The sequence below is a fragment of the Strix uralensis genome, chromosome 9 (assembly GCF_047716275.1).
Source record: "Strix uralensis isolate ZFMK-TIS-50842 chromosome 9, bStrUra1, whole genome shotgun sequence".
Lineage (NCBI taxonomy): Eukaryota > Metazoa > Chordata > Aves > Strigiformes > Strigidae > Strix > Strix uralensis.
Genome location: NC_133980.1, coordinates 13935990 through 13963148, shown reverse-complemented (window position 1 = coordinate 13963148; position 27159 = coordinate 13935990). Strand labels below are relative to the sequence as shown.

Sequence of the window (27159 nt, the reverse complement as noted above, 5' to 3'; positions counted from 1 at the left end):
CACCTGCAGACCAGCTCCTCTAAGCACAGACTGTTACTGTTTCTGCTATGAGAAATGCACAGTATTTACCACTTCTCATGATCCACTTTCATTTAAATAATGGTTTCAACTTGTCAAAATGGAAATTCTTTGTTTCCTGACATTTGCTGCAAACCTCACTCAAAAGAACAACATTTTCAAGTGTTTAATGCTTGCCCAGTTTTAACCCCCAAGTATTTTAATAAGATCTGCACACCTCATTTGTTGTTTCTTTTGCAAATTCAACAAGAATTTCTAGGCTCATATCTCGACTGGTAACCAAAGCCACCAGGGTCACTTCTAGGGTTCAGTCCCTCATGAGGAGCATAAGGCCAGGATACCAAGTGATTCAGAAGCAGCCCTGGGCTACAGCATGTTCCTGTCAGCTCTGGGATGAGGTACCCCAAAGCACAATGTACTTGCTTGCAGGAGAGTGTCCACAGGCAGCAGCAGGAGCAGTGTACAGGGCTTAACTGGGAACAAGGACCCAATGGAGCAGCTGTGCAAATGCATCGTGATTACTCCTTCCTGCCCAGAGATGACATTTGGTTTCACATCCCCAGAAGCTCTTTAAACCTCTCAATGTTTCTCTGCCATTTAACAAATGTCACTGCACAAGCTCATCAATCTCCGTCAGCGCCAGGCAGGAAGACAGATATGGACAAATGCCACGAGCACAGCGAGTGACGCATGTCACCGAACACCTCACGAGCTCTGTGCCCTCCATCTCTTTTCAGCGCTAAAACCTCTGCTCTCCACCAAGCCCGTTGTAGGTGGGTCAGGCTGGTTGCCCTACAACTCTTCCCTAGGACTCAGGTTCTGAGCAACTTCCCAATTGCATTTCCCCATTTTTGACCAGCCAGTTCAAGCTCACCTTGAAGACCTGTCACCTTTGTGTCGCTGAGTTTCAGGCCCTTCTTTTGACCTTGAGCGTGTGGACTCGCTTGCATCATGCTGATGGGAAGAAGAAGAGAAAGCAGCTCATCTGTGTGCCTTGAAAGACACCAGCCAGTGCACTGAGGCAGACACAGCTCCATGCAGTCCTTTCGTGCTCAGTTTATACACGCAGCTAACCACAGTCAGATACGTGCAAACAACAGTATCTAGGCTACTTTACAGTAAATAAAACTCAAGCCTTGCTAAGCCAAACTCAATTCTGTTTTAAATATGAGACAATGCTGGAGGGCCCGTCCCAAAGTTGGGGTCGAACGCAGTCAGTGTGTAATGACTGTGCACATAGCTGGGCCGAGCACGAGGGACCAGTGACATGCAGCTGTGCTCCTGCACTCAAACTCAGTAAGGAGGCTGAAAACATCAGAGCTACTTCCAACTGGCCCCAAGATTAACACAACATCCCCTTTAGCACCTTACCAGTGCAGACCATGAAATCTGTTTCCTATCACCTTCTACATTGGCTAGCCAAGCCTCTGTAGTAGTACTCATACAAAAACCTAGGTTTGATACACTCAAAATTGTCTCTATAATGAAAGCAGTATTATGAAGCAGAGTGACAACTGGAGCAGCTGCATTGTGCTTATACCTGCAGTGCACAAACAGAACCAACTACTGCTTTTATTGCTACAGTCAGGATTTCAGCAGAGGGAAGGTTCTGGACCAGGAGGACTGACAGTGCTTAAGGGATGCCACAAGATGCTGTGACATCCAGTACCAACCTCTAAGCCCAGCGCCCAAGGCTTACCTTGCTTTGGCTGGAGCCAAAGAGCATCTAACCAAGGAAGTGGCTCCAAAAGGCTTAAGAAGCAGCTGAATAACAGGCAGCAAGACCCTTTGGATGCAAGGGTCTGCATCATTCCCTTTGCTCTCACCACACACCCTCACCTCCCTCTGGAAACGGAAATAACATTTTAGCACTTCATTTGTGGTGCCTCATGAGGCTTGGCATACCTTCCAGTCTTGATCATGCCTTCTCTTTTCAAAGGAAGACTTTTCTCTCTCCCTCCCTTTCTTGAAAGCCTTTTTCTCCTCAGCCATCAAGAGTCGGGCAATTTCCTAGAAGGGAAAGTAGAGAAAGTGTGTCAGATGGTTTTACTGCTCCCATAGGTTTGAGTTATTTAAACCCTTTTCTGTGGACAGCCGCTGAACGGGAAGGGTGGAAAGCCAGGATCTCACCCATCTGGGATCAGAAATCAAGTGGCAGAGCAGAATTAAGACTGACTACATGCAGCATGCCCAGTGGATACCTGATTTGCCAGAACTGAGTTTGCAGAGCCTTTCTATCCTTTATCCCTTTTCCTTCAATGCGGGGCATGTGTGTGTGTTCATCTCAGCATCTCTGATAGTCTCCCTTGGGGCTCAGTGACAAGAGATGCTCTTACACAACCATGAACTTCCTTCCTCTGCCATGGTTGCAACAGGCAGTGCAACACCCCGCTTGGCCAGCTTGAGCATATATACATGAAAACCAGCTAGGAGCAAACCCCACTGGAGCCCTGAGCTTTCCCTAGAAGGACGGAAACAAACAACTAGAGGGACAGAGGGGACAAGTGAGGTTTAGCAGTTTCCACAAGTCAAGGAATACCACAAACATTTGACTTCTTGCTCACCTCATCTTGGGCTACTTGAGCTGCCTTCTGATCTGCCTCATTAGCCTGAAGGAAAAAAAAAAAAAAAAAAGGAAAGAAAAAATAAGAGACAAAAAAGTAACATCTCTGAATTACTCATACCCATTAACGTACTGGGTGGGGCAAGTAGGTGCCCATACAAATACATTACCATCCTCTCCAAGTGTACTTAGCTAGCTCAATACTTACCCCACAACTCAACACCAAACTCATTTCAGCTTTTCAGCTGAGCTTTGCTCTCGTCTATCTGCCAGGCCACACCACAATGCACTGCCCACCCCACTGACCTCTCTCAAAGATGGGCACTGGCCTGCCTCATTTCTGGGCTGACCACACTGACTACAGGCCATCTTTACTTGCCTGGAAATGTTCAGTTAATACCACTCTGCTTCCATCATTTTATTTTGGGGTGTTTATTTCAGAAAATAGGGCTCTACTGGCTGGATGCCAGCTGTCAGTCCATATGTGTGTGTATGGGAGACAAAGGTAATTACCAGAATGCAGTAGCAAGACCTTAGGTCTTAAAAGTCACTATTGTATATAAAAAGTTTACAAATTAAAGTTGTCATCACTGGCTACCTTAATTCCTTGCAGTTGACTAATGCATCTTCTCCACTTACCAGGAGCTCTTCCTCCTGCAGCTTCCGAGCAATCTCTGCATCAGACAACTCCTGTTCCCTTCGGGGTGCTTCATACATGGCTTGCTTTGACCCCCTCAACTTAGTGCCTACAGAATCATGAGAGAAAGCAATCAACTCAACCATTTTCCAAATGCTTTGGTAAGGAAATCCCCACCATCTCCTCAGCTGTTTTCAAAAGCCCCACTCAGGGAATCAGAGACCGTGACAGCATACCTGCCCGACAGCTGGTTTAAGAGTACCTTTAGCTGAGGTGCAGCACACACCTTAGGGAGGTTTCTCTATGCATATAGAAATATCTGGTATGCCATGTCTTATATGACAAATACAACTATATGGCAGAAGAGGCTATGTCCCTTGAAGCAGCCTTTGCTGACACAGAGATGCTACCAAAAGAATCGTAATATTTCACAGTCGGCATTGATACAGATACACTGGCAAAACTGTGCAGCAGAGAGCAGCCCAACCTCTGCCACGAGCACAGCAGAGTCTGAACACACCGCTGGAGCAGCAGAGGCTGCAAGAGTTGCCTGGAACAGACTCACATGAGGTTTCAGACAATTTCTTCCTTGGGCTGACCCATGAGTTTTACAATTCACAGTGAGAAAACAACCAAGTAAACATATTTGAAGTTCATACAAGGTTCAGTTCTTGCTTTGAGTACAAAGTTTTATTTGTTTATTTTAAAGTTAAACCATCTCCAAGTGATTTAAAATGTTGCATTAAAAGTCTCTCTCTCTCCACAGTCTATTTGCACCAGGCCGTCAAAGGAGTCTCACTGTATCCCTGTTATAAAATGCATGACTGCACTCACATACAATGAATGCCTTCTCCTCCATCTGCAGTCTGAACTGTATTGTTCAGACATCTCAGACATCTAAATGAGCTTTCTGCTTTATGTCTGAAGTATACTCCAGATGTCTGTCCCTCTTCCACCTCAAACCCAGACAGTTTCTCTCAAACTTCCATTACTCCAGCTACACCATTTACACAGTTATTATAAATACCTGTTACATCTTACTATGCCACCTATCAGTTTCCTTCCCATATCATAAGACCAAGGGAAAAACATGAAGTAACCAACTGACCTCAAAAACCTTTCTGTGCATCTACCAATAAACTGCCCAAGCATCCCAAAGACTTCCAACTGCAGAGGGCCAGAGACCTCATGCATCAACCTGGAATAAAATCATGGAATAGGAAACCACCTCTTCTACAGGTATTAAAGGAGGCGTGTGGGGTTTTCTGGTTTTTGTTTTGTTTGAATCAACTGATCAATCTTAAGCAATTAACACCGTTCTTACAAACCATCTTATCATAAGAAGAAAACTTCAGCTCTGGCATGTTATGGTTAAGCTTATGAACTGGCCTTTCCCAGCACACTTTGATCAATCCAAGCTGTGAAGAGCAGGAATCTCTGGCCAGCACAGAAACTGGCAAAAAGCACCAGCTTGGTCAGAGTTAAATTATTCAGAGTGCTTCCAAGGTCAAAGTAAACACAGTTTTACCATCTTGGAATGAACAACAGCGTGGCTGACAGGCTCCTGTATAGCATTACCTCTATGAAGAATAGAAGTAAATTTCCAGGAATTGTTTGCTGGCCAGCTCGAGGCTGAGCTTTCCTCACACGCTGATCGGTGCCAGGCTTCATTTGCTCAGAAGACAACAATGAACATTACTTCCACATCACTTCTGCCCCCACTCAGGGGAGCACGAAGCCCACCATGATCACAGCCCACAGGAAGAGGATGTGAGTGTCTGGCTATTTTGACTCAATGTGATGGGATACTGAGTCACTCAGACCCACATTGTATTGGGGCAAATCATGACTTACTGATTATAAAGACCTGATTAACACCTTCCACTTCCCCAAAGAAAACTTTTGCATGATAAAGACTAAGAATAATTCTCCCAGCATCTCCAGAGACAGACACGCATTATGATCCCCACCTTATCCATGGAAGACCAGTTAGATGGCTTAAAGCACAAGTTTCCCCACAGTGTGACAGACAGATCCAAGTCTCTAAACTCCTACTAAGAGACAGGTCACACCCACCCCCAGTGTGGTTTTTAAAAGCGGAAAGATGGATCTGGATCTTTCAGACCCACCAATCTCCAAGTATTACTGAACAACAACTATACAGGTACACATTTCCCAGAAAAATCCACTTGTACAAATTTGACAAGAACCCCATCTTACAAACAGAGCCCAGCTGGACACCCAGTGCCACTACTGAACTTTGCCTGAAGTGAACTGATCACACTGACGGCAGGGTTTTCAATAAGTGGATGGAAATCGCTGGCTTGTTAGTGCTTAAGCAAACTGTCCTCACTTACAGCCCTGCATCCCAAATCAACAAAATACAAGTGTAATCATAATATTTGGGTTTTTGTTAGGCTTTTTTTTCCTCCTATGTAAGGAGACCACAGCAAAAAATATATCATGAAAGCAAAAGCTGGTTGTTGGTTGGTTTTTAGTGTTTTTTTTCCTTAAATGCAGGATAACAAGGGCACTATTTCCAACAATATCTTCTTACTCACCCTCTCTGATGTCATGGAACAGGTCAGTAAATAAACAGAGCAAGAACATTAATGGATAAGAAAAATCTCACCAAATAAGGGTGAAACCTGGCCAGGTTTCACCACGTACACATTGCACGTGGATATTGAGATAAGCATCTTCAAAGGAAACAGTACAGATTTCAGACACCAGGATAGGGCGTGCAAGGGTCCATCCCCACACGTACATAAACCTTCCCCATCACTTGGTTACCTGAGTCTCGCTGGCAGTCTCCAACCTTCCCCTGGGTCACAGCTTGTGGGGAGGGGGAACGTCTCCTGTGTCCTGCCCTTTTGCAGTCTCTCTCCTCACCCCTCCTATGAACATCTCTAGATTCAGCATCATGGAGCTTCTCATCATGCCCCACCCTGTGCGACGAGTGGCCCTGATGACGAGACTTGTGCTTTTCAGGGTGCGCCAGATGGCTGCTGCCCCGATGCCAGGTCTCCTGCTCAGCCTCCAGTTCCATCTCAAGAAGACGAAGATGCTTTTCTTTGTCTTGCCTTGTTGGCTTCCTGTTGTGCCGCGCCTGGTCTGCAAGTCTCTGCTCTGACTCCAGGTCAAGACTGAGAGGTCTCCAAGCCTTCTCCCTGCCAGCTGCTCTCCTCTCCCGCAGCTCCCAGCTATTGCTGTGGTCACAGGCGCCATGCTCAACCTCTCTTTCCAGGTCAAGGCTGGGATGTCTCCTGGACCTTCCCTGGCTGGCTGATTTCCACTCCTGCCAATGGCCACTGCTGGCCTCACTCATTTGAGGAGACCTTTGATGATCCCTTGAGGCAGAACGTCTGTGTTCGGAGGCACCGTCGGACAAAGGTGAGGGCGCTTCTCGGTGCTCTCTCTGCCGGTGTGTGTGCCTGTCACCACTGCGTGCCCTGCGAGACTCAGAAACCTGCTCTCTGGGGTCACCCCAGGGGTGCTCTGAGCAATGGGGGGACAAACAATGAGTGGGTTAGTGGTGCAGGGGTTAATGGTGGTTCAGCGAGGCCTGACTCACAGCACACAGATAAGGGAGCTTGACGCAAGGAGAAGCTGGAAATGCAGGCAAAGCATGATGGGATCAGAAAGAAGAATAATGGGGATACAACGCTTGCAGGATATAACAGGGGACAGTGTGAAATGGCAGCCTGGCTAGCAGCAGGGCAGCACAGGAGGCAATGGAGTTAGAGCAGAAAGCACAGCTCCAGCCTGAAAGTGTGTCCAAGCACCGAAGAGAAGGACAAGCCAATATAAAGATGAAGGACTTTTAATGATGCCATCAGGGCTGAAAAAACGCCAGCAGAGCAGCTCATCTCCTGGTGATGCATCACTGCTGAAGGATACTGAAACCACCAGAGAAAGGCTTGCAAAAGAAGGCACAAGATGAAGGTAAGGCTGGGAGACAACAGGGAGGGGGTGTAAGGCCAGGAGGGCCCAAGCAGAGGGTCAGACTAGATCCTGGTTTATGATCACTGGTGCCTCTGTCCTGGCTTCAGACACAAGGCTTTTCATCAGAAAAAACAGCCTCACCTAACAGGGGGAAGACTCACATAAAGCAGAAGAGAGAGACAAGTGTGATGGGATTTATTTTTTTTTTTTTTAAAAAAAAGCAAGAACAAGATGATGGATAGCTGCAGCATCCAAATATCTTCCACTGCAGACTGTTACATATCTCTTGCAGACCCAGGAGTTTCAGAGCCCACACTTAGTCACTGCCTAAATAAAAGTTTAGGCTCTAACTGCAGGGAGGGCTATGGAAATTTAAGGGCAGGATAAGACTTCACAAAACTCAGGCTCCTAACCTCAGCAATGTAGCTGGAAAAGCCACATATTCGGCAGTGTGGTGGGGTTCTTTCCTCCGTGCTTTCCAGAAATTCTTTGATTTTAGTTTCAGTACGGGTATTTTCTTTGCTTTTAGTTTCAGTAATAAACCTGACAGAGCTATGAGGATGCAGCCTGCCTGTATACAATCTGCTGATTGATTTATTTTCCAATGAATCTATTTGCTAAGAAAATTGCACTGAGCAAACTATTATCTCTCTATAGCAGCTTTTCAGAATAGAGGCATATTTCTGAAGAAAAAATTGCCTTGAAGCAGAGGCTGATTCGAAACAGAACTACAGAAAAGAAAAACAAAACCGAAAACCAGCAGCATAAGACTTTCCTTCCCCGCTGCTGAGAGGTTTTTAATAGTATCTAAAAATATTTAAAATAGATTTCACTGCACATGAACTGCATTCTGTTCTAATAAATAGCTCTGCCTTCCTTACAATTATCTAGATTTCAGGGGGCAAAAAAGAAAAAACTAAAAAACAAAAACACACACCAACACTGAAGGTTCCCTTCAAGTCATTCGAATCAGAAAAAACTTTCTCAGGGCCAGTAATAATACAGCCTACACAAAATTCACCTTGAAAACAAATCTGTGTTACTTTTATCCAGAACAGGTATATTTTTTAAAATCCAAGAATTGTAACGGGAACTGCTGTGGTTACTCTTAACTGGTTGGTTTTTCTGTTCAGTTTTAGATCATTCACATGATTTACAGAAAACAAGTATCCAATAAAACAATTTAACTGACTTACTGAACAACGGACACCAGAGCCTGAAAGCAAGAGTCATTTTTTGAACAATACTAACAAGAGTCTAAGAATTAATTCAATTTTGTCATTAACAAAAGCTCAATAAATACAGCAGCAGAGAGCAGGAGATCATGAGAGAGCAAAGCGTGGCTGCGCTGTGAAAGAACTGCTGCAGGTAACACAACCATGCCGGTCAGCCCGAATAGAAGATTTGCTTTTGGGGTATCTCAGGGTGATTAACTCCTCAGCATCAGTTCCTGTGGCACCTTCTGCAGGGGCCATGTAAACACTCTTTAGGTCCTGGCGTTACTCTCTCAAGCAGCAAGTGACTGAGCAAATACAGAAATGTTTTTCATGGCACAGACACTTCTGGGAGGAATGCTGCCTTTTTTCATGTTTATTTTTCCACTTTTTAAGAGCTCACATTGCTTTGGAGCAATAGCCCTAATCCACATTCCTCCTGGATGTGGATACACTTTTTTTTTCAGTCTCAAGACCGACTAAAACCCAAACAAAGCAAAAGCTTTTTTTTTGTTTAAGTTCACAAGTAATGAGCATGACACAAACCAGGGATGCTAAAGACTAATCAAACAGTGCCCAAGTATTTAAGAGGTTCCAGATCAATGGACTTGAATCAGAGGATCCAGACAATGGTTCCAGATGCAGGCTCAGTCCTTTCTAGTTTTTAAGAAGTGTGGATCAAGAGCAGCACTACTACGAATGGTCAGGCAAAACATGTTCTACCTCACCTCCAAGAAGGCAGATTATTGCAGGAAGAAAAATCAGACCCACAAGATATCCTACTCTCCAAATCCATGCTAGTCTCAGTTCAGAGTGACAGGCTTTTGTCAGCTGATTTCTCTTATAAAAATCCATCCTGTCCTACCATCTCTGCACAGCAACTCTATATTACCTATGTTGTATTTTTTCAGGATTTTTTTTAATTTTTAATTCTGAAAAACTGGAAGTGTGGGTTGGCCACAAGACTCCAAGATCAAAGTCCCAGCTCTGTACATGTAGCAGGACTTGTGGTCATGAAGTTTTTACTTGGTTGCTGTTTTGCACTTTGTGCTTTATGTTTTCTTGGCCACCCTTGAACTTCTTTCCCAATTGAAAATAAATACTTTGTATAAGTTCAAATAAAAGGCATTTAAAATTGCCAATGGCATTGATGTTAAAATGAGAAATAAAAGGTTTGATCTTCATCTTCACAAACTGTTATATAAAAGCAGCCTGTCTCTTCCCCACCACACTTTTTTTGGAAAAAAGAACACAAGAACCACCACCAGTGCACAGCAAAGCCATCCCCAGATTGCTCCATAATTAAACACACACTGATTCTCTCCTCCCAATTTAAAGAAGGTCTGTATTCAATCATAAAAGCCGACCAAGACAAAGCAATACAGCGCTGTGGGTCATATCTTTTCCACAACGTACGATCCCAGATGATAATCACAGCAGAGACATTCTGTGGAAATGACCTTGTTATTCAGTAAGTCATTCAAAGCAGCTGTGCTAATTTTAATGCTTGGATACATACCTGCAAGGAGTTATTTTTGAAAGACTGTTCCATGAACCAGCATTTATTCCATTATGCATGTAGCCATGCCAGAATTGCAGATGAACACACGGAACTGTTTCTTGTTGAACACAAGCATGGAATTTCATCTGCATTTCTCCCCCGCACACTTGCGGTGTTACACAGAAGTAACTGTGGCTTATCAGTACCATTAGCTACTGTCTTTTTCCACAAGCCCTTTTAAAACATGCATGCATGGGTGTGCTTGCACATACACACACCACACACACTGTCCCTGTCCTCTGGGCCATCTTCTTTCAAAAATTATAAAATTGTCTTCTCCACTTTGTCTTTTTTTTAAAATACTTCCTGATTCTAGAATAAAGTCTGAGCCTGATCCTGGAAACTGATGCACTGCTACAGTGTTGAATGCAGAGCTGTAGGATAAGGGAAATCTTTACCTAGCAGAAACATACCTCCATTTTCTGCATAATAGCTATCTTCATAGACTGTGTGTCCCTGGGATTCTGGGTAGCGCTTCTTGCGCTTTTTTTCTTCCTGCAGTTCTTTCTGTTGTAGGAGACGGGCAATGTCCTGAAGAAATGGAAAAAACAGACATTACCTTTCCCCTCTAAAAATTATCTCCAGATTCATTTATTCAAATTTTTTATTCAATTATAAAAATCCTCATATTTTAATTTTTTAGACACAGCAATGACAGGCTTACTCTCAAATTCAACTCCTGGGCTGGACAGGGCTTCCAACCTTGTGGCTGACACAGGGGACCACCTCAGCAATCAGTACCCAACCTCACCCAGGCCCACCACTGAGCTTCCAACCCTGTAGCAGACTCACAGGTTCCTGTTCCACCTGTGCACAAGCCTGCAAAGGTCTAATGGCCAAAGCATGGCAGAAGGGACTGTGTGTGCAACCTCTGGCTTCCAGCAAGGATGTGAAAGTCACGCAAGTGCACATCTGCTCACACGAGTGGGCTGGACCCCTCCCCTGGACTCCACCAGGGAAAGAAACACAGAGGCAAAGACTGTCTCCAGTTGAAGGCACTTCTGACTGGAAGGAGTTCCCAGAGAAAGTGATGAACTCGCTTCAAACTAGCTGTAATTTACAGGGACTGCAGGATACCAGGCAGGGAAATGTATCAATGTGACAGACAGAGGCTCAAAGAAAAGAAAATCGAAAGGGACATTAGGAAGACAGGACTCAGCACAAGGCAGGAGAGCTGTGGAGACTGCAGCTGTTAATCTTCTGTCACCGTTTTGGTAGATATGCCAGAGAGAACAGCACTCCGTTTTCCTAATTGGTTTTCCTTCGAGATGACTAATGGACCAACAAGGCCTAGCAACAGCCAACAGCTCCCTGGGTCTCGCTCATTTGGGGTCCAGAAGCTTGCAAGTCAGTGGAGCTAGTCTGAAACTAGGAAGAGAAGCTGCAAGATACAAGCAGGACACACTAGCCCTTTGAAAGCTATTCATTTAAGCCCTCCTAATCCTCAGGACCTTTATAGAGCCACGCTGTAAAGTGTCACTGTAAAATGAAAGGCATCGCTGAAATGCAAGCTAAGAGCCAACACCCTCCAGACCAAAGCCAGCACTGGAGGACATTGGATGGGTGCTCAAGCACAAATTATTATTTCAGGATTCAGATCATATCTGCTCAGCAACCAGCTTTGTGGAGGACCTTGGGATGCCATGGGCTCTTAACCAAAAAAAGAAAAAACAAACCAAACAAAAAAACCAAACCACAAAACAAAACCATTCCTTTCCCTGACGAGGTTAACCTCTTCCAGCAAGTACAGTAAGTCTATAAATATATGGGCTTAAGCACATTATTTCCAGGACTGAGACAGCTCAGGACTTGCAAATCCACACGAACAGTTTCTTAGAAACTGGACTTGTAAGCAGGTAGGCTTAGCACTTCACTTGAAATCCCTGCACACTGGACTGGATCTGCCTCAAGCAGAGCACTGGCATAACACTGCTCAGCCTCTACTGACACCGGACAGCCATCACATATGCTGGGCAGCTACTACACCTTCAGGTGTGACAAATCCAAGACTAGCCCAGCATGTGGCCAGTACTGGTGTACTACAGAATGTCCTGCAGGGTACACGTATAGATGCTGTACCGAGGGCTACGGAAGGGGCTCTGATGTTTGTTTGTCAGCTGTCAGAGTAACCTCTGGGGCACTGCAGAGCTTCACTCACATTGCTCAGGCTCTGCATCAGCACAGGAGCCCACCCAAAAGAAATAATACTGGGGGGGGGGGGGGGGGGGGATGGGGGACCCTTGAATGAAAGCAGGATCAATTCAAGCTCTCCAGAAGTCCTGTTGCAAAGATAGGTGGTAGTGCCACTCCCTGGTACCCAGCTGCAGCCTAACTCAGCCCACAGTTACATTCTGGACAACTTGGGAACTTCCCATGTACCACCAGGAAAAGCAAGAATATTTATGACTTCCCCTCACTGCTTTGAGACACATTCATTTGAAGCTGCTCCAGCACAAGATGGTCAGCATGCTGGTTTGACAGGTTGCAGGGACCTGTTGTCAGACTGCTGACAATCCAGCAGCTCTCTACAGAAAGCAGGAAGGAAAGGTGCATTTCCCACAGCCAACATGAGTAGTATTGCATCCCTTCACCTTCCCGATGAAAATGAGACAGACGGTCACATTTATAGCACAAATCCTTTAGCCAGAGTGTTCTTCCCACCCCTGCTGCCACAAGCTCCTCTTGGAAGCCCTTCCATGTCTGCCTGGGCAGCCCTTTCAGTACTTGCTTGGACTTAATGGTATAAGAAGAAAATGAGGTCTTTCAAAAGCAAACTGATGCATCTGTCAGGTAAGGACAGATTCTTATTTCAGGCTCTTCCAGGAACACAGCCTTGTGTTCAAGTTGTTCTACAGAAAAAATGCCACCAGCTACCTCTTGAGCATCTTAAGACTACTCCGACTTCTCAGGAAACTGTAGTTAGAAATGGGGCCACACTCCAGGCTCACACAGGTTCCTCCACTCTTGTGGCCTTCCTGAATACCCAATCTGACAGGCTGACACAATAAAGTGATCAACAAGTCAAATCCTTTTAATACCATAAACAAACTACACTGCCCACTCTCAAGCAACAGCAGCAGAGAAATATTCTGAAATCACAAAAGGAATCCACTAGCAAGAAACTGCAACAGTGTTCAGGCTGTGAAAGACTAAACTGAAGATGAAGGAAGTAATGGAGAAGCCAGAGATGGGTGTGTGGGCTGAGGGTCCTGTTGAAGTCTTTGCACCATAGACCAAGAAATCATGACCCAGGATTCTCCCAAAAGTAGTACCTGTCTTCTTGCATTTGAGAAAGAAAGCAGATCTCAAACTGTATAAGCAAGTACACCAGGGCAATGAACACCTCAACAAGACCCACTTGCCCTCTTCATTAGCAAGGCCGCTGGCATCAACAACCCTTGTGACCTTGAGCATGAGGACTATGACTGTATCTTATTCCTGTAACAGGACTCCCCAAAATCTCTGTGCATGCCGAGATCTGTGAGGACCAGGACTGACACCATGCAAGCCAACTCCTGTGGCTGATGACTGAGAAATGCCTGCACTGAAAGGGCTGCTACAAATAGCCCTGCCATCCCTGCAGCTTAAAAGGTTACCTCGTCTTTTTCCTCTTGCCTGCGGCGCTGCTCTGCTTCAAATACCAGCTTCACTTGGATTTCCTGAGCGATCTCGCAGTCCTGTCGTTCTCTAGAAGGCAAGGAGACAAGGATTATAGGCAGCTAAAGTCACAGGCATCAGTCAGCCTAGAGAAAGGGATAAAAGAGCTAAAGAACCCATCTGATTTACAGAGAAGTATTATTACTCAGTATTAGTGCAGAGCCCATGAATTCTCACCAGGGACCAGGACACCCTGTACTTACTGCTGGCCAAATTTAGACAACAGGTCCCAAAACACTCACAATCAGAGTATAAAGCAAGAGAAAACAGATTCATAGGTAGTTTGCTAAGAAAGGAGGTATGTATAGGATAGGGCAGGCCAAGGTAGGACATAGGATTCTCTGCAAACAGTCCAATTCTGCTGAGGAGCTCTTGTACAGGTGGTGCCAAAGGAGTGGTTTAGGGGTACAGATAATGTAGGCATTTCTGGGAAGTGGTTTTCACATGAAAGCCAAGAAGGAGAAAACACAGAAATGCTGATAGCAAAATGCGGTACGTAGGCCAAGGGGAGGCTGGAGGTGGCAGTTCTGTAATGAATGAGAAACGTCACTGAGGTGGGATGAGACACAAAAGTAGAACCAGTGCCAAGAGGCAAGAGAGTGATGTGTGTCTAAACAAGGGGTGAGGGAGCAATCATCCATTGTGGATGCAGGAGCAACACAACACTGCATTAACGGGGGACAGAAAAGGAGATACTGAAGTAACTGAGACATGAAATGAAAGTTTCGTCTGTGCGGATAGACTGAGCAGGCCATGTTTCAGGGATGTCATACAGAAAGCATGTGCAAGAATTGTGCCACACTCAGCCATGGGCTCTGATGCCCGGCAAGCAGGCTGGAATGATGGACAGAGCTTCCTTAAGGCAACCCAGAAAAGGGCTGGGGGATTTGAGAAGATAGATGAAGAGCTCCTTCTTTTAGTACTGTTGAAATTGAGCCAAAGACTAGCTCTAAACTGCTCAGAAAAATCAATCTAAGCTATCTCTGCAATTGAGGCTACTGAAAGGCAAGGCATAGAAGGAGATAAGACTGGGAACAGCAACAGGCACAGCTTGCTTTATTAGAATACAATCTTCTGAAGAATATGCTGGCAATGATCAGATAGGTGATGGGAGGACTACCAAGAGCGTATTATGGAAGTTGAGCAAATATTTCAAGAGAAGCAGGTTCAGCTATGTCAGAGTTGGGCTGTGTGGGCTGGAGCAACTAGTTCTAGGCTTGAGCAAGGATCAGTGCATAAGTGACCTACCAAACTTGGGAGCCAAAGGACAGGAAGGGAGTCTAGGATGCGAGCAGAGGAAATTAAAATAAATAGTAAGTGTAGACAATCACTATTGGTAGCAAAACAGAGAGAAGTGGCTTGGCTGGTGCAGTCAGTGGCATCACAGAGCCTGCTTTTATAGAAAGTGAATAAGAATGAAAAAAGCAGAAAGAGTGGATATGTGGCTTAGGGTGGGGAGGAAGGACACTGCAACAAGAGACTTTTAGAGGACAAATGCCACCAAGAAAAAACTAATCTGTCACAGGGAAGGAAAAGGAACATGCAGCAGGAGGGAAAAGAAGCTTCTTTATTTCTGGCAACTGCTCCTTGGAAGCAGACCGGCAATTGGGTACTGCATGTTATTTATATCCCCTTCCCCAAATACATATGAACCCCAAGTCAGTGTCACAACATGACATTTCCTTTCCTCTCCCAGGCCACCAGACTCACAAACACTTGTGCATATACATAACCTGACCCACATCTTGGAACACTCTTGAAGGCACTCTTGAATTTCAGCGTTTGTAGGGCTGGAGTTATCAACAGGTCAAACATCTTCAGACATCAGTTTCTTTTATGCAGGTAATAAAACCTGGCATTTTGTGTGTGTGCCTGCATGTGTTTCACTTGACTCCAGGGAGAGACCTGTTCAAAAGCACATGAGCTCACAATGCAGCAAATCTAGTTCTTAAACCTGCCATGTAAAAAGAGACCTTGGCAAACCTGGCACCATCAGGAAACCACAGTCTCCAGCAAAACAATAGCTGAATATGCAAATCCTGGGGAGCAGGCCGTCAGCGGGCCTAAGTTAGTGGGTCCCTTATGACCCCAAGTCTCAGAAGACATGAATCCAGGTAGAAAAAAGTTAGAAAGGTCAGACATATCAAGGCGCTGCATGTCTCCAGTTCCCCTGGCACCTGTGAATAGAGCTAAGGTGCCAAGTTCAGCACCAACTGACTTGTATTTCAAGCATTTAGCATCTTATTGCAGACAAACAGGAGACAGGAACAGCTAATCGTCTTTCAGAACCAAGGCAACAAGGTCATTGCCTCTCCATTCACAGCAAAGAACACTAAAAGTAATGCAAAAGCAGAAGGATTTTCTTGTTCCTGATGACACACATCTTGGAATACACCACATCAATTTCTAAGAATCACTAACAGCAAAAGAGGATTAGGTTTTGGGTTTTATTGCTCAGTTGTAATTAAATACTGAGACTTGATTAGTTAATCAACAAACTACTGTTTCAACTTGACTGAGCATAAGAAAATAGGTTAAAAAACTTTGACCGCTCTTCTTGTCCTTCAGTTTCTTTAACATGAATTCAAGTGACCATCAGTCCCCAGAAATCAGCCAGAGCAACATAAACGTCACCATCCCTGAACATCACACCTACGTGTCCTTCATTCCTGGGCAGCCGGGAGTGTTAAGAGTGTCAAGGAAACTCTGTATCAGTTTAGGAAAAAGAGAGAGGAAAAAGTCAGTGTGATTGGAAAGCTCCTATTCACATTGGCTGTAGCAACTAATTGTTGCCAGATGAGGAGAAAAAAAAAATAAAAGGGTTTAAGGGAACTGTTCAAAGAAACTGTTCACATTAGTGTAACAGAACCATCACAGCACTGGGAGTAAAACGAGGAAAGAGCATATTTTCACGGTATTTCCAACAGTTATTTTAGCAACCTTGCTACTATGCTTGGCAGTGTGCAGGCTGCTCAGCGAGATGTGAGAGATGCTTTTAAAGAAGCATGAAAATAAGGTTTGATGCTTCCCTGAATTCTTAAAGAGAAGTTATTTCTATTCTCTCATTTATCTTCACAGTCTTTCCGAGAGAATCTACAATTTGAAAGACAGAAGAAAGTCCATATATTTGAAGAGCTTTTCTAGGTTCCCTGTTTCTAAAGACCACCCAGTTCTGCCCCTTTACTCCTCCCATCACCTTGCAGTGTCGAACTGTCCTAGACTATAGAGAAAGCAACAACAGCAAGGATCATTCTGTTGCCAGAACATGCTGATCTTGCACAAGTAGACAGTGGGAACGTACAAAGAATTAAGAAAAAGATCCAATTACAAAAGGATGCTTCCAACTTTTTTTTTTTTTTTACTATTCTTGCAGAACAGCTCATTCTTTCAGGAGCAGGAACTGCTGCTGACACAACATTTTGCATCAGCAGTTCTGCCTGTAACTTGGCTCACAAAGTTCATAAATCCCATTTTACAGGGTGCTACAACAAGAAAATTGTTTGCAGTTCCCAGCAAGTAACAAAAAGGAATCATCTCTGCCATACAAAATTAATTTTTATGTTGTCATTTACATGCTCACATCTCTAATTGGTAATGAAGACAGAACTATTGAAAGAAAGCACAGATGTGAGATACACACATCTACCCAGTGCTGCATGAGTATGCTGAGAACATTGAAAACAGTGGCTGATTTGTCATGCCCCAGTTTCAAATCTTTTATGAGCAGCTCCTTTGAAGTCAGTCCTATATCTCACACATCTGCAATACAGAGCTCTTCTACTCCATTGCTGTCTCCTGCCAGATGAGCCACCCAGGGACTGTGATCCACCAACTGTACCTGGTGGGTGGCATCACAGAGCACTACACAAGCCGGAGGCAGCACAGCTGCTGGGAGATGCATTCTGCCTTGCAGACCTTGCATTTGCAGGGAGCCCCATCTTGCTGTCTCTCATCATAGCAATCTGACTGAGCCCTGTCACACAACCCATTTGTTACATCTCACACATTGCAAGACACTAAGTGGGGGGAAAACAGAAAAAAAAAAAAAAAACACAAAACCAAAACCCCAAAAAAACCCACCACCAACCAAAAAAAAAAACCCCAAAAAACCTCAACCAAAAAAGAAAAGCACCAATGTCAACTCTGGATTAGAAAGTACAGTTTGTTTTTTCCTGCACTTTCATGTTTCATTTCTACACCAGTTCCACAGCCTAAAAGCCAAGGCAGACAGAAAGCCACATCACAGGCCAGAGGGTTAGATCTGCTGCATGGGGCCTGAGCAAGCCTGCAGGGCAAACTTGATCACTCATTAAACACCCTCCCACAGGCGCTGCAGAAGTCAGTGACTGCAAGAGAAGGCCTGTCCCTCAACACCATCTCCACCCATTGATCCTGGGGCAGCAGCTCCTCTTCCCAAGTCACTTCACACTGCAGTATCTGCAAGAGCAAACAGGGGCTTTCAGCTGTTCAGTGCAGCAGGACACCAAAAAGCATTGCGCCCAGCTCCTCAAAAGCACTCGGGCACAATACAAACACTCCAGTACCTGCAATTTCCACAAGAGAGAATTCTCTGTAACACTGTATTTCTGTGGTGCAGTTTCTTCTTTCTCAAACTTTAGCCAGGGACGAGGCCAAGTTACCCCACTTTGCCAACAGGCAGCAGAACAGGAAGGCTCCTTCCCATGGTCAGGCGGCAGAATCTAAGCCAGGATGGGCCCAGGACCACCTGCCCCCACCCTGTTCTCATCACTCTGCGCCAGAGCCTAGTATCAATACTTTTACGGCAACAGATAGCCGAAGGAAAAAAGGAAGCAAAAGCAAAAGGCTGATCAACCTGAACCCCACATACTATCAATCAACTCAAACCAAAGCAGCTGATTTCAGTGCTCTGACCAAATGGGACCTGCATTTCAACAACTCCATCCCAAACTCACAAGTCTTTTCGGTGTTTTTGGATTTGAGCACGTGCTTTCAGATCCTCCTCTTCTTGCAGTTGCTTGGCCACCTGCAAGTCATGTTGCACCAGACGATTACGCTGAACGTTTGTTGCCAAGTGATGCTCAACTGGAAATAAACACAGACAAGAACCCCCAAATCAGCCTTCAAAACTTCACAGTATGAACAAGACAAAGCAAGTGGGAGGGAGATTCCAGGCCAGAAAGGAAGACAGTTCTTGGCAGGGAAACATCATGTAATATCTCCAAAGGTGGGGAAGTCCTGAACTGAAATTACGCTAGCAGATTGAGATTGCCTCACTTCAGCACCGAGGGGGCTGTATATCTGTGTCTGTTACCAAAACAAGATCTGCATATCTTAATTGCATCCAGGTTTATAGGGAATGCTTTTTAGGCTTTGAATTTCATTTTCTAGCCATGGAAAATTATCCTAGAGTAATAAAGTGGGTCTGGAAGGGACCACCAGAGGCTAGTGAGGATGAGCTGAACCTAAACCACTTCTGATGGATGCTTCCCTGATTTGTTCTCAAGAACCTCTAGAGGAGGAAACTCCTCTCTCTCCCAACATAATCGGTTCCAGAATCTCACTACCTTTATATTTAGCAACAGAGCAAGTGAGAAACTACAGCAAGTCCTTTACCATACATGGATACTGCCTGCAAGAAAGATGGTTATGTGAGCTGCAGCTGAGAGCCATCTTTAATTCAGTAGTCTCACATTCCAGCAGCAAGGGCACAACTTCAGCACAAGCTGCACACTTGGCAGAGTAGCTGGAATTGAATGGTATTAGCACTTAGTACTGGGAGATACCAATAGTCTTGGCACCCAGAAAAGCAGATTAGAGAGGCCACCACACCTGAAACTGCAATGCAAACATACCCAAAGTAACAGATAAGCATGTAAAAGAAAAGAAAAAAAAATAAAGAAAAAAAAAATCACGAGTCACTTTGAAGTTCCTGGCTGTACATTTTTTCTCATTTTTAAACCCATGTAGTGTACAGCTGCCCTACCTCAAAATGTCTTAAAAGGAAGTCTCCTTTCAGAAGGCAGGCACTAGAGATTCTGAAATAAGTAAATAAACAGACCTCTTCTGGTTGCATCTCAGGTCAGCCTATAAAACTTGAAGCTTCCAAAATTGCTAGTCATTTCTAAAAACCTTGCACAGCAACAAAACCTCAAGTGCACTCCTACATGCAATTTTATCATAAACGGCATAAATAAACTCAGCTCTAAAGGAAAGCACAAAATTGAAACATGAAATGCAACTATCTCTAGGGTACAATGTGAGCTGGGGCAGAACGCAGAGTAGTGTTACAGGACAGTGAAGACCATAAAAATAATCTGTATTCCATTAAAAAGAATAAAAGTTAAATAAATGTAGGGACGATTTTTCTTAGCAAAACCAAACAAAGACAGATATCTGTTGAGACAAATTTGCTTTAGTTTGTTCCAAAAATCATTGCTACTTACTCTCTTGCTCCTGTAAGTTATGGGCCAAGGTATGATCTTCCAGAACAGCGAAGTCTCGACACACTGAACAGGGAAACAATGCCAAGAGAATTAGCATCAGGAGGAAAAAAAAAAAAAAAAAAAAGGCATCAAAAAGAGCTACAGGGGTCAGGGGAGCACACATACACAGAGACTTCTGACATACTTTCTACCAGCCAAGGTCTGGACTTGTGTATCTTTCCCCCTCTTGCACTTGTGGCTATTTTTGCACACACTTACATCTTTGTCCCTGCTTGCATAAAAAGCCCTCTTCACTCTCCCCTCCACCTTCTTTAGTTTAAGACAAGAATTGCTCACACCACCCCTGGATCAGACCTTGCGTACAAAACCGTGTATTCCACCCAGATTTACACCAATGCCCACACTGACTCTGTTCAGCTAAAACCAAGCGCAAGCGTTTGTGCTTACTACGACTTTCTTTGCCAGGTTAAAGAGTCTGAAAACAGTATTTTCTCTGCACAAAGGCACATGCACACTGACACCTCTCCAAAGCTGAGCAGACTGAGCTCCATGACTCTCGCTGCAACGCATTTCTACCAGCTCAGGCATCATTTTACAGTTGTCTCTTGTAAGCTTCCCTGACTTTTTCAAGTACAGATGCTAGATTTGTGCCTAGAACCCAGATATGGGATCAACCACAGTGTTAACGGCAGGGATAAGCACAGCTTCTTAAAAAGATGCTGAAAACGACCTGGAGACAAACTAAATGGGTAGGGGGCGAGCTCCCTTTGGCACCAGTCTGAAAGCAGCAGATTTTTGCCAATGCCTATCACTTTCGCACTTGAACTTTCAAAGGAACGCTCTGCCCACACTGTAGAAAAACACCAAGGTTTATTTTTAACTTGTTATGATAGGCAGCGGGGCAAAAAAACCACAAGTCGCATACATATTGGGACAGAGACACACACACAGCATCTGGTTCAGCCTTTTGGTGGTAGGTACACATCAGTTTCTTGATGAACTAAGGACAAACTGTGACCTGTGCCCCCAAACTGCAGGATGGAGCCCCACTCTGCACATCTGCCATACACTGGGTTCCCATCTGCTTCAAGGGGTGTTTAAGGCAGGGGTATTGAAAAATTTACACTGGAGAGGTCCGTCACTTGTTTTTCCCTCAACATGACAAGCTAGGCAGCTTAACAGGACCCAAGAGGGGAGTATCTCCCATTTGAAATGTACAGCACAAAGCAGAGAACTACAAGTTGTTTCCGAAGCTGCAGACGGAGGTACGAACCACTGCCACTACTCTCCACAAGCAAAACCTCTGGGGAAGACCAAGGTTTCTCTTTAGCAGAGCACAGCAACAGCCTAGAAGTTAAAATAACCCCAAAACCCCCAGAACATACCAAAACTACAGGGGGAATTTATGAGGAACCCATTTATGAAAGAGCTCAGAGAAGATAAAACATTTCCATCACCGCAGAGGGTGGAAAATACAAGGAAATGAGAAGGTAGCCGCATCTTCAGGCACCACAGTCCCACAAACCTTCCCTCTTCTCGAATTGATGCATGTGTTCCGCTAAAGAATCATCAAGATGTTCCTCTGCACCCAGGTATCTTCACTAAATATCTAGAAGAGTTTCTAGTTGTGTGTACTAAGAGGTCAGATAAACGTTTTCTCCTTTATCGTATTCAGCAGAATTGTTGCTTGAGTCTTTCTAGATTGGAGGGTGTTTTACAGATGACAAAAGCTCCTAAGCTAGAGCAGTGTTTCAGGGAAGGAGAGTGACAATCAGCAGGGTGGAGATGAGGACAAAGATTACGGTTATATGATCCCATAGTGACTCACTTTAAGCATGTACAATTCCGGATGGTGCAATTAAGGTTTTGTTGTTGCTTTTTTTAATAGCAGCTTCTTTTTTAAAAGGAAAGAGGATACAAAACACTAGATAGAACTGAAACACTTCCAGTGGGCATTTGCGTATATAAAGAAAGAACACTGCCTTCAGCCACAGACCTGGAAAAGCCACAGCTGAGTTGCAGGCAGCGGTGCTATTCACAGGTGACATACCCAGGGAGCTTGGTGGTCATGAACACGTTTTTATGGGTTAGATCAAAGGAATCTTACCCACTGAGACTTTATTTCTGTGGTCCCTAATACTACTTCAGCTTCATAGCACAATTGTGGAACAACCACCTTCTGCTTACAACGAGCATCATCTGGCCTGCTGGAAGGGCACATCCAACTTAGAGGTTGGAGTCCTACTATCAGTTCAGAGCTAAGACATCTCAATACAGAGCCACAAACAGTCTGCCCAAATCTAGGGTTGTGCTTTTACCATCACATATTCAAAGAAGCAGCACTTGCTCCTGACAGTTAGAAGAAAAAAAAAATAGGGGGGAAGGAAGTGTTATTTTTAACTGCAATAGGTCTCTGAGCAAGTCCACTGCACAGCTGCCTGAACAGCTGTACTAGCAAGACAAGGCGGGCAGCACAGGAGCAAGGATGAACATTTCAGAGCTGCATAATTTTTGCATAAAGATTGCTGCTGTAAGAAATGCTCATGAAACTGCATCCCAGTCTTCCCAAATCCTTTCTGCACAGGCTCACACACTGCTCTGATCCCCACAGTATTTGAGCTCTGCCTCGTCGGTCATGGTGCTGCTGGTCCCGGCAGACCTTTGCTCCATCCTCCCCAGAGAGGACACGTGCATAGGAGGACTTTAGGTTTTTTTACTCCATTCTACCCACACCCAGACACACTTCTCTATTTGTTTGGGAAGAAACGTGTTGACAGAAATATGCTTGCCGTACAGGCGAGAAAGTGGGAGGGCCGTGGTAGAACACTGCTGCTCTTCTCTTGACAGTCTTGCACCAGACCCAAAAGAGCCTCATCTCCTTGAGTGAGCTTCATTCCTACAGTGTAGCAATGATTGTTTAACCCTTTTTGATTGATGGGCCACCAAAAACTTCCTAAAGCAAGTACGTACTCCTTAAATAAAAAGGCCAAGTGCATATACTGTTGTGTTGTATAGGTGTGCCTGCTTCTTCCAGCTGCTCCTGCAAAGACCTACTGGAAGTAGCTTGTGGGTCTCTGAAGTTAAACAAACAGGGACAAAGCAAGTGGGGACAATGCCCTGGGATAAGCCACCAAGTTGCAGGGCCTAGATGTGAATACAAGGGCTGTGTCTTAAAACTGTGCTGATTACCCCATCAAGATCCAGTATAGAGAGAGGGAAACTGGATGGCTATTCATGATGTACACACTGAAAGCTCCCAAATGTCTGGGCTCCACGGTGCCCCCATCTCACAGAGGAGGCTGGCAGGGCAGCAGCAAGCCTTGGGTTTTCACAGTGTTTGGATTCATTCATGCACTGCTGAAGCCACCACTTGGCTGCGTATACACTCTTAAGCCACTCTTACAAACCCACGAACGGACAGCTCGAGCACACAGCCCTCGCTTTGTGCTGCTGAAGTTGCTGGCAGGGAAGACAGCACAAGACGACCTTTCGTCACTGTCAGAAACTTGGCTTCACTGGTTGGCTCTAACTCTTCTGAGCACATTATTCCCAAGTCCCATCAGCCCAAGAACAATGTGCAAAGGAAGATGAGAACATCCCATTACAAACACAACAAAGTGCTGTCAGCCAGCCAGGTGGCAAGAGATAGGGACACCTGCAACTCCCTAGCAAGCCTGGGGTTGATGGCAAGTGCAGAGCATTCCCTCAAGACAAGACCCAGCACCCATGGCACTGAGTCAAGCATGACCACAGCTGCAAGTGAGGTCAAGGCAACCAACCCTCCATCCCTGAAGACATGCATCCAACAATGAGGCAAGTACGAAATAACTGTAGATGTGGACCAGCCAGGCATAGTTGCCTGAAATGAAGCTTCACTGGTGCTAGTCCTCATCCCCTGCACAGTCTCAGTGTGGCCCCAGCACGTTCATTACGAGGTATTATGCTCACAGGGTTTGTGCTGAGAAATAGGATGGCCCCAATTACAATGGAGAGACTCACAATTTCTCCTCTCCAAGAGCCCTCATATTTAAGGGGAAAGAAATCTATTTCCTTATTCCCTAACTGTATGCATAAAAAAATGAAAGGTAAGATTAATGTTACATTCACTGCTGCGAATTAACTTGACTTCCCATCTCCAGGCCCTGGACGTGAGCCAGACAGTCAAACAAGCAGCAGGGGTGCAATCACAGCAGCTACAGTTGGCAAGTCCAGTGAAGCGTGAAACATTAACAACAGGTTTACCATAGCCTGATTAAGCCAATCTGCCTTGGCACAGCAGGGAGCAGGCCTGGGATATGTGCTTCTGGCACAGCTGTCAATAAAAAAAATGCCAGCCCAGGAATCCCAGGCACTGCCATAGCCAGGGAGGTGCCAGCAGGGGAGGACAAGGGCAGAAGCATGGTTGGAAGCATCATCCTCTGCAGCAGTGGTGGGTTGCAAAATCCATGCAGCAGCATGAAAGAGGGAGCTCACTTGCTTGAGGGATCCTGAAGAGCCTCTCTGCAAACTCCAAGCACAGGTCTTCTCTGCTAGTAGGAGTTCACCCCGAAAATAGGCCTTTCTAAGCATTGCTGAAGCAGTGCATCTGAGGCTTCTGCAGCACGGTTGCAAGCCTTGCCTTTATGGCCGAGATAAGAATGTCTCTAGGTATGACAACTTGGCAGAATTTCATGAAATAACCTTCTCCTTTTTATATTCTGCCACTTGCCTCAGTAGCTCTCTCCAACATTACCTCAGGTCCATAGTTCAGCATTTCTAACACCGAACTGCTTCAAAGAAAGTGGGGTAACCACAACAGAGGAGCAAAGCCAGCCTCAGACGTTGCTAGTGATACTTAGGTGTGTCACAAAGAGGTAGGTAACATCCAGGAATAGGCGGCGTGAACATGCACTGTCTCTACGAGAGGTCAAACCCCACTGGCTTCTCAAGCAAGGTTTAGAGCAAAACACCCCCCCGCACTTCTGCCAGAAGTCTTAGACTGTGTTTTGATATCCGCTGAACGGCCCAAGGGCCCCCCTGGTTCACGTGGCCCATATGCTGTGCTCTGGGACATCGGCCAGTTCAATGACCCTGGGACCACACATGCATGCTCCAAGCATTTCCTTTTGGGTCTTAAAAACCAACTCTTGTTCCCCACCCCCTCCACTCCCAACATTTTCCTGTCAGCATCATGTGCTGGATAATTCACAAAATAAACTAGAAGGTGTGAGTCATGCTTAGTTTGGAGCATCTGCAGTTTTTGAATCCTGAACTAAAGGACAGGAGGGAGAGGAAAGACAAAAGTGACACAGGAAAAAACAGTTTCATCAGCTAAAAATCACTTTTTAGGGCCTAAAGAGCTGACAAGTTAAGTGGCAAGCAGCAAGTGCTGCCTGTTACAAGCCAGCAGTCTCAGGAAGATGCTGAGTTATGAAGATTCCCGCAGGTTAGAAAGCAAGCTGGGACCTCACAGAGGCTCTTACCAATAGGGACTGGCCAGGCCAGTCCAAACCAGGTAAGCCCTTCACAATCTGGTGATCGTTTCCTTGAAACAAAACCAGCATGACCAATCGGCCACCCAACTGGAGGTGAGAGGCCACCCAGAGGGCCGTTTCCAGGGGAAACATGCAACTGGGACATTTCCTTCTCGCCCCCAGCAAAGCTGCTCTGTGAGATACATGGCCTGACCTCAGCGTTTCTCATTTCCATCCTGCCTCTCCCATCGCACCTGGAGATTCCTGAGTTCCTGCTACCACATGCGGGTGCAGACAGAGGCTGGCCAGGACACGTCTCGGCTGCTGTAGCTGCAGTTACACAGACAGCATTCCTAGGACCTTGTTCACCAGGCACCGTCAGTGCCAAGGACATCAGAAAACTGGCGCAGGAAGAAGGTATCTGCCAGGCAGAGAGCAGTGCTAGGCAGCCTGGGCAAGGGAACGATTTCTGCTTGTCAGCCACAGTACCAGACCATCTCACATAGCCAGGAGCTACAACGCAGCACAAGGAGACTGGGCAGCCCAGTGGGGAACCAAACTGAGGGGTCTCAGCCTAATTCTCAAAGGTGTAAATGTGCAAAGTAAAAAAATATTGCCACAGAACCATGGTTTTTTTATTGGCAGACTTGACTTGGAAACTAAGAACAGCTTGGGATTTGGGAAGGAGGTTATCATCTCTGCTCTAAGCTCATGCCTTGAGGTCAAGGCCACGAGAGGTTTGTGCACTGTCTGCACCATTCTCCAACAATAAGCTCTCACCTGCCCAACAATACTTTTGAAAAGGAAGACTATATATATTTTGGAGCCAAAGCCTCAGAACATGAGTCTATTTTTTTAACCTGCCTTGAAACAGTAACCAGTAGCATTCACGAAATGCCTTCTCTGAAGCTACTAATTTGGCATTCTCACTTCTGTAGACCTGCCTGCAAACTGCATGGTAGAGCAGTCCTCAAGCTGAGAGAGCATCTGCTGAACACCCCAAAGCAGAAGGTGATGTGCTTGCACAGCATAAACAGGAAGATGGAGATACCCAAGATGGCAAAAAAATAGCGCCACAAGGGAGCTCAGAAGGTCATCCTAGAGCATGTCCCAGACACAAAATTTGATAAATTGTATCATTCTGCCTTTATTACAGAAGGCTGCTATCTTTTTCATCATTGGATAACTGCATTCTACATCGTTTCATCTGCAGTCTTTCCAAATAAGTGCTACTTTTCTTATCCCACAAGATTAAAACACAGCCCATAGGTCAAGAATGCTAAAGACCACGTCTTTGACTTCCAGAAGAACATGTCAAGCTGAAGCACTTCAAGCTTGGACATACAGATGTACTTAAAAATGGCGTTGAATCTTAAAGAATACTAGCAGCCGTGCTTTGAAAATGCAGCCTTTTCAGCCAGGTCTAGCTGGGTCCCCACATACGAAGTACTCCAAGTCACAAGAACCTTCCAAAAATCCCTCAGTCCTATAGCCAATATTGCTGCTACAGCTGCTGCCTCCTATTCCAGAAATGTCTGCACACTGAGGGGCTGAATACATACAGTATTTTGACACTTCAAAGCAGATAGCAGATATATAGGCCACACTATGTTAATGTCTGTGAGCTATTACCTGCCAGGCTATTATCTCTGTAGCTCTTTCCTGAGTGCCCCAGTGTCCATCAGC

General features: G+C 45.2%; 1 protein-coding gene across 2 annotated transcripts in view; it reads right to left on the bottom strand.

The window, feature by feature from the left end:
• Positions 1 to 27159, bottom strand: part of CCDC50 (coiled-coil domain containing 50) — a 44919-nt gene that overhangs the window by 7470 nt on the left and 10290 nt on the right. Inside the window, exons 2-10 of one of the 2 annotated variants that reach the window (XM_074877414.1) lie at positions 20021 to 20083; positions 18530 to 18659; positions 13535 to 13625; positions 10352 to 10469; positions 6012 to 6716; positions 3221 to 3327; positions 2583 to 2627; positions 1924 to 2028; positions 893 to 972 (exon numbers count right to left, since the gene is read on the bottom strand). In XM_074877414.1, coding sequence (XP_074733515.1) covers positions 893 to 972; positions 1924 to 2028; positions 2583 to 2627; positions 3221 to 3327; positions 6012 to 6716; positions 10352 to 10469; positions 13535 to 13625; positions 18530 to 18659; positions 20021 to 20083 — 1444 coding nt within the window. The remainder of the gene's footprint in view (positions 1 to 892; positions 973 to 1923; positions 2029 to 2582; positions 2628 to 3220; positions 3328 to 6011; positions 6717 to 10351; positions 10470 to 13534; positions 13626 to 18529; positions 18660 to 20020; positions 20084 to 27159) is intronic. The other variant, XM_074877413.1, reaches the window with a different exon arrangement.